The 10,835-nt window shown below is 39.3% G+C and overlaps 1 protein-coding gene across 1 annotated transcript in view; it reads left to right on the plus strand.

Annotated features, from left to right (window-relative positions):
- LOC117937430 (germ cell-specific gene 1-like protein) overlaps positions 1 to 6,348 on the plus strand; it is a 17,598-nt gene extending 11,250 nt beyond the window's left edge. Inside the window, exons 4-5 of the mRNA XM_034861404.1 lie at positions 4,875 to 4,986; positions 5,877 to 6,348. Of these exons, the coding sequence (XP_034717295.1) occupies positions 4,875 to 4,986; positions 5,877 to 6,177 (413 nt within the window). The 3' untranslated portion in view covers positions 6,178 to 6,348. The remainder of the gene's footprint in view (positions 1 to 4,874; positions 4,987 to 5,876) is intronic.
- Positions 6,349 to 10,835: the final 4,487 nt, after the last annotated feature.

Consider the following 10,835-nt stretch of genomic DNA (forward strand, 5'->3'; position numbering starts at 1 on the left):
TTTACTTGAGTGTTTTAGGTGCAGATGTTAGAAAAAACTGGGAGAAGAATTTAGAAAAAAATATAAGGCCAGCTTCATTGTGGCACAGATTAGCTTGTGTGGATTCCCCTTTTAGCTTGCTTTCACACATTTAAGTGATTTATTTTAGGATAAATAGCATTGGCTTTTACTAAAGTCTCTACATTTGTTTAGTATGGTGCTGCTTTTAATTTATCCATTATAATTTAGCCTTTTTGGTCCTAAAGACATTTTTTTTTCTTCTTTTACAAAGCAGCTAAAATGATGGATGATCGATACACAGACTGTACATGTCAGCCCTAAAACTATATATTATGTATCCAATTATGCCAAGTATTCTGTTAGTTTACAATTGTAACATGAATGAATTTCACTTTTTGTTTCCAATAGCCAGTTTTGATAATTATGTTGGCTTTTTTTAGATGGGAAAGTGGGTTAGGGTTACTTATTTGAACTTGGAAGAAGTGACCGGTGAATCTTTTGTGTAAAGTGATTAAGTGTCTGAATAAGAGTTCAGGGTGACACCTTGGCAAGGTCATCTACGCTTGGGAGACGTCAACCTGTTTGGAGGGGTTTATACAAGCCACCGCTTACTAAGACGTTAGCTGGTTTACACTCTGTTATTACTCAAGGTATGAGTGATGCATGTCTTTTTTTTTGTCCTGCCACAGAACAGCAGTCAATTATTCTAGTAGTCGAGTATTCTACCAAATATTCCATTGATTAAATGAGCAATCGGGTGACACGGGCCAGTGCCCAGGGTGAGGAAGGGGTATGTGACTTAGGCTGAATCCCATTTCTCTATACCCCTTACCTCTTACCCCTTGGCCCTCGAAACCAAGGGGTAAGGGTTTGCCCTGCTATTTGTCATTAATTCTTTCAGTCTTCCACACATTGCTGCCCTCTACTGGTCATTGTTGATGATGACACTAAACAACTTTTCACTGTAATAGAGCTGAAAAAGTCAGTCACATCTAATAAGTATTACATTAAAATGTTTTCACTCTGTCTATATTACACCCAGGCCTGGATACCACACACATGCTCAGTACCTGTACATGCACTAAATGGAGAGATGTCAGAGTGGGGGGGCTGCAGCTGTCAATGGATAGGCGCCCCGAGAAGTTGGGGCTCCTGTGCCTTGCTCAAGAGCACCTTGGCCACGGAACTTCCTACAAGACTGAGCAACTCCAAACGATGCTGCGTTGGCATTAACACTTTATTGACTTCATATGAAATATACTGACCTTGTGTGAGCAGAGCATGCATCATTACCACGTCACAGGACATGCTAAGGCCTTAGATCTCCGATTTATTCCACTTATCCTGACACAAAGCTGCTTCTGATCTTCTTAAAATTATGAAAATATTGCACTGGGATCCATTTAAGAATAAACATGAGCATCTACAGGGATGAGATGGGAATTTAGGTGTTTGGTTCTGAATCTGGCGCCCTCTTGTTGAGTCCAGGGATTTTGAGGGTTTATGTGGTAATCGGATTGGTGGGCTATAAATCTTTTTTTTTTCTGCTGTATTTTATATGCATTGAGAAGTCCAGTGTGAAGAGAGCCACAGCCTGTGCTCTGGTTAACAAAATCTGGGATGTAACAGAAAACGACGATGACAAAAAAGGAAAAATTAAAAGAATGGGACCAGAGAAAGCCAGCCAAGAGCTGGAAAAGAAGACAAGGAGAAGTGTATTTGAAAAAAGGACAGTGAGTAGCACTGATTGGAGGAGTAGAAGATGCACTGACAGAACGAGGTACAGCATTCTTAAATTTACTAATCTGGATGGTCTTTGAAGGCAGGCATATCAAGTTTTGGATCTTTCCACCTGTAAATATGGTGTGTATGGTGCTGTAGCTCAGTGGTAGAGGTGGTTGCCTGCCAATTGGAAGGTTGGTGGTTCAATTCCTGAACTGTGAACGGTGCTGCAGTCCCATGTCAAAGTGTCTTTGGGCAAGATACTGAACCCAAAGTTTTCCCTGATGCTGCGCCATTGCAGTGTGAATGTGTGTGAGTTACTATGTAAAAGCGATTTGAGTAGTCATTACACGTAAATGGTCAAAATGTACAGCAAGTAAACAAAAGTTGAAGCTTTTGGGACTTTGGCTTGATTCCACATTGTCATGGATTGTCGGATCATATTAACAATATTGTTACTAAAATGGGTAGAGCGGTGACAGTTGTTCGTAAATGTGCACAGTTTTTAACATTACAGCTGTTTAGGCGTGTTTGTTCATTGGGTTTGTGTGATTTGGATTATTGTTCTGTTGTATGGTCTGCGGCATCAAGCAGTCAGTTAAAAAAATTACAAGTTGCACAAAATAAGGCTGCAAGACTGGTTCTTGGTTGGTCTTCGAGAACTAGGGTTGCAGAGATGCATGAACGTCTTGCTTGGTTGGAGGTCAAGCATAGACTATCTGTTAATATGTTAGTATATTTTCATGGAATTATTAATACTGGGATTCCTAAATTTCTTTATGATAATATAACTTATTGCTCAGATATGCATTCACATTATACAAGAGGGGAGAATAGTCGACAGATTTCTTTACCACTACCTTAATCTGACTGTATGAAGAGGACTGTGTTCCAATATACAATTGACCTATAAAACAATCTTCCAGTTGGGATTCGGGACAACAAGGGAAAAACGGGTTTAAAAAAAAAAGTCTTGGATTACATTTGTTTTCGATATCATAATATTGTCTGGATTGGTTGAGTGAGGTTGTATCATGTGCTATATTTATTATATTTAGTGTGTTAGTACTTTTTGCATTGTCAGTTTTGTTTGTGAATTTATATATGATATATTTGTGTAATTTTGGTTGTATTTATTGTCTTTTGGATGTATTGTTTGGACCCCAGGAAGATTAGCTGTCGTCTCGGCGTCAGCTAATGGGGATCCCTTTGAAATAAACAAATTAAGACTAGAAATGTGCTATTTAAAATATAGCACATTTTAATGTCCATTAATGCAGAGTATGTACACACTTCCAATAGGCACTGGTGGAAGAAGCATGTTAATCCTTTGATTAAGTAGGTAAACATAACACAATGTGTAAAAAGTATTACAACCTAAAGTCCTCAAAATGTAACTTAAGTATTGTCCTTAAATAAATGAATGTACCTAGTTGCTCTCTTAAAGTACATGAGAGGAAATGTGTTAATTTTGATTAGTTTGCGTCTTACCTGGCAGTCACAGAAGGAATAAGGCCGGTATGCTGTGCTGGGATTGTTTAACAATTTTTATTGATTTTTCCATAAACAAATGTAGCATTTTCTACAGCACCTAATGGACCAAATACGTACAAACAATATGTAGCTGCAGAAATGAACGAACATGAAAGGTACCCCACACCTCAACCCACCCACCCATCCATCCCAGTTTGTCCCTTTTTTGAGTCCAGATCTTGACAAAAATAATTGTCCATTGAAGTAGTTTTCCAACGGGCAATTGGGGAAGGAGCATATACGATTTAGCACCAAGTTTCCAAATAAGTGGACACCAGTACAGAAACGACTGGGTAGAGGACAATAAAAGGGTAACTAAGTGACGATAATAGTAAAAGTAAGATATCTCAGTAAATGAGTCAAATGAAATGAAATGCGTAAAGAAGAAATAAAAACAAAAAAGGAAAAAATAAATGCATTTAAAAAAGGCGGGGGGGCTGCCGCTTCAGTCTCATAATAACATCTTAGTCATCCATAATCAATGGTTTCCGAGGCTTTCTTGGTAGTTTTGAGGCAGTATCGTACCCTTGTTATGCTGATGGACAAACTGTCCTTGTTGCACACTTGTTTAGCATCCATTAACAAATGAATGGCTGACATTTCTTTGCAAATTAATTCAGATAAAACGGAGGTGATGATTTTGGCCCCAGACAGCATTACCCCTGAGATTAGGCAGGCCATTGGGGCTCTATCCCTCTCTGACTGTAATGTTGTGCGAAATCAGGGTGGTCATTTTTGACTAATCTGTGTTTTACCAGTCATGTGACAACTGTGGTTCGTTCCTGTTTTGTTTATTTCATCTCAGGAACATTACTAAAATCAGATCTGTGGTCTCTAAAAAAAGTGATGGAGATGCTTGTTCGTGCTTTTAGTTCTTCACGTTTGGATTATTGCAATGTGGTGTACACTTGTACCCATATCATCCATTGACAAACTGCAAGTTGTGCAGAATGAAGCAGCAAAATATGTCTAAGACCAGCTGGAGATCACATATTATTTAAGGCTCTTCCTTGGCTAAATAGGTTTTAAAGTGCATTTAAAAATTTTAATCCCTACTTATAGAGCCTTGCATGGTCAAGCTCCCGCTTACATCCAGGATCTATTACACGCCCACACTTCTGGTCGTTCTCTGAGGTCTTCAGACCAAGACCTTCTAACTGTCCCCAGGACACGTTTTAAAACTAGAGGTGATCAAGCCCTTTTGGTGGTGGCTCCAAGGCTCTGGAACTCTCTCCCTTTACCTTCGAGAGCTTTGGATTCTGTGGAAACTTTAGAAACCACGTCAGGACACATCTTTTTAGACGAGCTTTTAACTAGCAATATGGCTTAGTATTTTTGTGTTGCTGTGTGTGTGTGTGTGTGTGTGTGTGTGAAAGCACTGCCACCAGGTGGGGACTGAAGACTAGTACAATGATTGGCCTTAGAGTGAGTTGGGCATGGCTGTAGCTTTGAGAGCTCCCGTCTCATTACTCCGATGTCATGCTTGTCCGTGTCCCACAGTAGATTCAGAGGTTCAAAAATATGAAGGCCTGAGACGGGAGGCTGCAGCCGTACAGTCATGCTTTCAGCAGAAGGTCGTGAAAGGATGGGATTTTCTTTGTCATCTCTCTGTGTGGCAGGTCTGTTGGGTATGGTGGCCCACATGATGTTCACCACAGCCTTCCAGCTGACTGTAAGTCTGGGCCCAGAGGACTGGAAACCTCAGACATGGGACTACAGCTGGTCGTACATGTGAGTGCACATACAGCGTTTTAAAATCTGCGGATATAAACAGCAAAGACTGTGGTACAACTCAATAAAGGAATTTACTTTTTAAGAAGTCAACTTTAATTAAGCCAACAACATAAATGAAGGATGTTGTTGGCTTTAACAACCGTTACAGGTTTAATATGGAAGGCCATCAAAAATAGGCACGTCATTATTTTAGGTTTGGTAACTTGTTTCATGTCACACAAAATAATAATTTTCCTTAAACGTGAGAAAGATGGCATAATTGTTAAGTCAAGGTAATGAAATAATAAGACAAACTGTTTTAATTGATTTTTGATATTTGGATTTCAAGGGAAAAAAATTATTTTGTCAAGTTCAAAGAATACCTTTGACGACAATTTAAAGTTTAAATATTTATTTTTTAACCTCTTTAATATTATTTTTTAACCTCTCTGGCTTCTTGTTCAGGAAACACTTGTTAAATATTATTATATACAGGTACAGTGTATATATCTGTGTATATATTTGAAACTTCCTGTTGAAAATTAGCAATTGAGCTAAAACTATTTTTTTTTTAACCCTATAACATGACACATCTGAATTAATAATGTCAGATTTTGTATGAAGAAAAACTGGGTGTCGGTTGCCCTGATTATGATCATCAAAGAAAAAGTGTCATTGTGAACTTGATATATTACAGTTTTCTATGTTTCTACTTTTCTATTTGATTATTTTAACAATATTTTTTTTTTTTTAATGTTTTGTGTTCCTATTTCTGAAAACTTTAATCAGCTTAGTCCAATGTGGGAGATGACTCTCAATCATGCAGATCCCAATCACCTGTGTGCAGATCCTTTTAATGATTCTTCCCTAGGTTTAAAAAAAGAGGCTTTGTTTTACATGTCCTTTAGTTTGGCATGGAGCTCCTTCACAGCCTGCATGGCATCCTCTGTTACCACCATCAACCGCTACACCAAAACCATCCTGGAGTTCAAGCACAAGCGCAGGAACATGGAGAAGAACCTGAAGATCAAGCAGAACCTGCTGGAGCTGGACTCTCCCGAGCAGGTGTGGGACATGTACATCAGCTCAGTGCCGAGCACTACCGAGGAGCTGCTAGATCTGTCTTCCAATGGCCGCAAACTCTCCAACACCTCCATCTTTCTGGACCTCAACGACCTGCCCGACCGACAGGGAGAGGAGTACTGCTAGAGGAGCAGCGTGTAGAATTTTTAAACATCAGCAGGTCATTGTCATTTTGAATGTATTACAATAATATCATTGCGGTAAACTTAATGTGACCTTGGTTGAGAGTTCTGGTGGTTTATTACCCCACAACAAGCTGAACATCACACATTTGACATATAAAGTTAATGTACCTAACATGTTACCAAACGGTTTAAAAATCTTTTGGTGTTTTTTCATGCACATGGCTGGCTCGGCTCGGTGTCTTCAGTTTCTTCTCCCTGTTCTGGCGGCGATTTGCATTTGGAAAACAACGGGACAAATCCGCTTGGTTTGTTTTTAGTGCTGGTACGTCAGAGCAGACTGTTCTCATGAACCAATTGTACATATGGCTATGAAAAGTATTGCCAATGTGAAGTATGTTGAGACCGACCGACCAGTCAGATAGTGAAATAATAAACTAGTTGTTTTTTCTGATCAAAGGTTTTTATTTAAAACTTACAAACAATATGCTGGGACATAATCCAACACAATCAAATCCACTTTATTTATATAGCACGATTTTAACAAACCCAAGGCTTCCAAAGTGCTGCACAAAAAGAGAATACAGAATAAATAACGCAATTTAAAGATGAGATGCAACTGTTGCATGGTGAAATGTTGAGACCCAGCTGGTCTAGTTCTTCCTCTTCCTCACTGTCCTGTCTTTCTTAGATGTGTCGCTAACATTAGTGCTAGTAGTGTTAGCGCTAGTGCTAGCTGAAGTTGGGCTTGATTTTAAAAATGGTCCGTAAAAATCAGTCTGTTTATTTCAAACCATGCATATTTTTGAACATCAGATCTGAATAAGCAATTTAACTACAAAACAATGCAAACTGATGTAAAAGTGTGCGACTGTAGAGGGTAACCATGACTGTGATATCGAGAGACTCTTATGCGGTGTAAATACTGATCAGATGTCTCTGCTTATAGGTGTGAAGGATGTACAATTAAGAGGCCGCATGGCTTTGACAATCAAGTGGCTCTCTGATTGGCTGGCTGGCCCAACTGGACCACGAGGGCCCGCGGCCCCTCTGGCATCAAAAAGTGTTTCCGAAGCCCATTACATCTAAGACTGACCATAAAAATGACCACATAAATCTGGCTGTCTCCTGCAGCATCAACAATGTGAAGAAGGCGTCTAACATCATCTGTTGCCATTCTCGTTTTTTTGAATCCCGTTTGGTCAAAAATCACTAATTTTGACATACGGGACTCCAAACTACAGGATAGGAGTTTTGCAAAGATTTTTAAATCCGAAATTAGCAGGCTCAAGGGTCAATAGCTAGAGCACTCTGTGGGATCCTTATCTTTTCAAAAGTAAGGAAATCAAACCTGCGTTCACATTCCTTGAGTCGGGCCGGTATCACCGATTTTTAAGTAGGAACCTCGCTTATGGGGGCATTCAAAACGCCACAGTTCCAAACTTAAATGAAAGATCACCCATTATCATAAAAAGATGTGTTCTAAACAGGGATGTCCCGATCTCGAGATCGGATCGGCCCGATCTTTTCCTCTTTTCCCGTGGTCGGAGCTCGGCTCCCTACTGAGCCTAACGGCGCACTGGGTTGATCCCGAAACTTATGATTTAAAGTGTGTCGTGCTGCATGCCCATCAGTTCCGCGGGGCTCATCCAGCAGAACCTGTCAGACAAGCCATTTTGGAGATGCTGAATGCGTGCGGAATAGACAAATTGACATTTTGATAATACTGTGCCAAGTCAGTGTTTTTCTTTTTACTTTTGTCTAAAATATTAAATTGAAGATGACCTTTAATTATGGGTAAGAGTTTTCATTTCATGGGATTTACAGTAATAATAGTAATGCTTTTTGATAAAATAGTAGTCCAATTAAAAAGCTGGGTTACTTGCTCAAAATATATTTGAGTTTGATCAATTTCAATACTAAAGGCCAAATATCGGATCGGGACTCGAAATCGGATCGGATTTGAGGTTAAAAGATCTGACAAGGATCGGAGGCCTAAAATGCTGATCGGGACATCACTAGTTCTAAATGAAAGTATATGTGGACTGCCTTTCATCTTGTTAAATCCTAACAATAGTGCGTCCAAAATTAAGTCCCTCAATACACAAAACATGTAAAACACAGTACAAAAACAGACAAGACAGTGATACAAAAGGGGCAAACATAGCCAGAAAGGCTGGCAATCTATTGGAAGTTATTAAGTTATGAATAGATAGAAGGGGCTTGAAACAATTCAGATATCAGGCATTATCTCAATACTGTACCTCTGCTAAACCAGATTAATAATCTACCATAGTCAAAATCAGAATCCTGTTGTTTTGGGTTGATAGAGTGTGACGAGGAAAGATGCCGCACAGTTGTATTATTCATCATTTTTTTTGCCAAGTCATATTGTTTCTTTGCAAATGCTCAGTGGCCCAGTGTTAGCCCTCTCAAATTAGAAACCCTCATTCATGCTTTTATCACTTCCAGTTAGGACTACTACAATGGAGTCTTGTCTGGGGTCCCCAGCTAAATCCTAGACAGGCTCCAGTGTGTCCAAAACTCTTAAAACTACTCAAACACCACCTGTTCGCCACAGCCTAAAACCTCGCTTAGCTAAACTCAGTCACATTCATTTCTGTGAAGTGTCCTTGGGTTTCATAAAAAGCGCTATATAAATAAAAGGTTTTACTATTTTTATTATCTGCTCGAGGGTTGAGAATGATGACCATTTTATTATGATCAAATAGTATAACCACCACTGCATTTTTGAAACCAAACCAGGCAAAAAGAGAGAAATCTTAAGCTCCGTGTTTGTAAAGTCCTGATTACAACGCTGGCTTAACTTTCCTTTAACTTTCTACAGCATTTACAGTGACCATAAACTCATCTGTTGCAAAGCAAATTCCCCAACAAATGTTTGCAGTCTGTTCAGCAGTGTTCCTAGTTTACAGACTATACAAAGTTTTCAGAAATGTGGTGATGATGTATTGATGCTTAAATTTACATATAGGACCCTTTAAGAACCAGTGCTAAACTACACACCATATCTTTTAACCATCACGTCAACTCTACAATTCTCAATATATAGCTCACTAAGCTATAGAAACGTGGCTGGACAGCCAAGTAATGGGGAGCTCCACATATTGATTGTAACATTGTACACATACTGTATGTTGGAGTGATAAAACACTGCCTCCCACCCAGTATGTGAACCAAATAAAACTCGGCGTAAATTCTTTCAGGAAGACTTCTATGCTTCGTATACCTCTCTTTCCTTAACTGATCAGCTGATTCGAGGCGTTCACTGTTCAGTTAAACCAAACAGAATTGGCATGGAAACATGAATTCCTAGAGCCAATCACAGCACATCTCTACTCCATGGTAAAATATAATTTACACAACGATGAAGTCTAATCGGCAAAAACTCAATACAGTTGAATCTTGTGTGACAAACAAACCTTTTGCCTATTTGCAATGATGTCTCTCTAGATTGAAATAGCATTAGGTAGCTTAAAACACACCTCATCAGGTGTTAAAGGCAGGGTTGGTAACTATTTCCAAAACATTTTATACATTGTCTGATATGTTCTTTACACCCCGACAGCAACAAATAACTTATGTACTCGGAAAAAGGACTGAAAAAGATCTGTAGCTGCCCTAATCCTGTAAAAACGCCCACCAATCACTGCCATGCAGTCCTCTTTGAAAGAACCAATGAAATGCCTCCAGGCGTATCCCTCCTGCCTACAAAGCCTGAGCTCAAAGGCTGTCATTCTAGGAGAAAACTCAGAAAAAGTGAAGTAGTTTTGATGAGTGTTTTTTCTGCTGATTATTCTCCGCTCTGCTTTGAAGCAGCAACGCCGCGGTGCTCGTGCACGTCTGGGTCAGGAGGCAGGGGGAGGGGTTAGCCAGAGTCCTTAGGAAGTGGTACTTTCAAATAGAAATGCTAGCCTTGCATCCTTACCAACTTTGCCTTTAATCCCTATAAGCAGTTACAGTATTTGTCTCACCATGGAAGGAGGGAAGTTACAGAAGGTGGACCTGAGGACTGTTGCATGTATAGAAGGAGTGTGGGTGAAGGATGCCTACAGACCATGCTGAGTGCCTTTTACTTAAAGCAGCATGCCTCTGATCGAACGGCATGCTCACCACATTTTAACGAGGGTGATGCTGTTTTTTCCGTAATGAATGCATCGGAGGAAACATTCGTACAAACTGCCAAAACTCATCAGCAAGAGGAGTGCGCCTCTTTTAAAGTTCTCTGTGTGATATCTTCTTGATGGCGTACTTTTCATACATATTTACACAAATTGCGTTAATGATAAAAACAGACCAGGATTGTTTGGTTTTTTACAGTAAAATGTATATCATATATTGTATTTATATCTTTATTCAATTCAAATATACATGTGTTGTAAGGTTTATAAATGTCATTATCCTGGGTTGCAGTACATGCTGACAAATGGATTGTTGTGTCTTCTTGTCTGTCAGACTTATTTACAGAAGCACCTTTTGTGTGTAGTGTGTTCTGTAGTTACATTTTTGTGAATTATTTGAAACCTAATATATTACTATGACTAAATTTGTATGAACAGATATTTAAAAGTAAACAAGGATGGAACATCATAATAAACCAGAGACTTGTTTCACCATGTTATCTGTTGGACTCCCCCCCCC

The sequence above is a fragment of the Etheostoma cragini genome, chromosome 21 (assembly GCF_013103735.1).
Source record: "Etheostoma cragini isolate CJK2018 chromosome 21, CSU_Ecrag_1.0, whole genome shotgun sequence".
NCBI lineage: Eukaryota > Metazoa > Chordata > Actinopteri > Perciformes > Percidae > Etheostoma > Etheostoma cragini.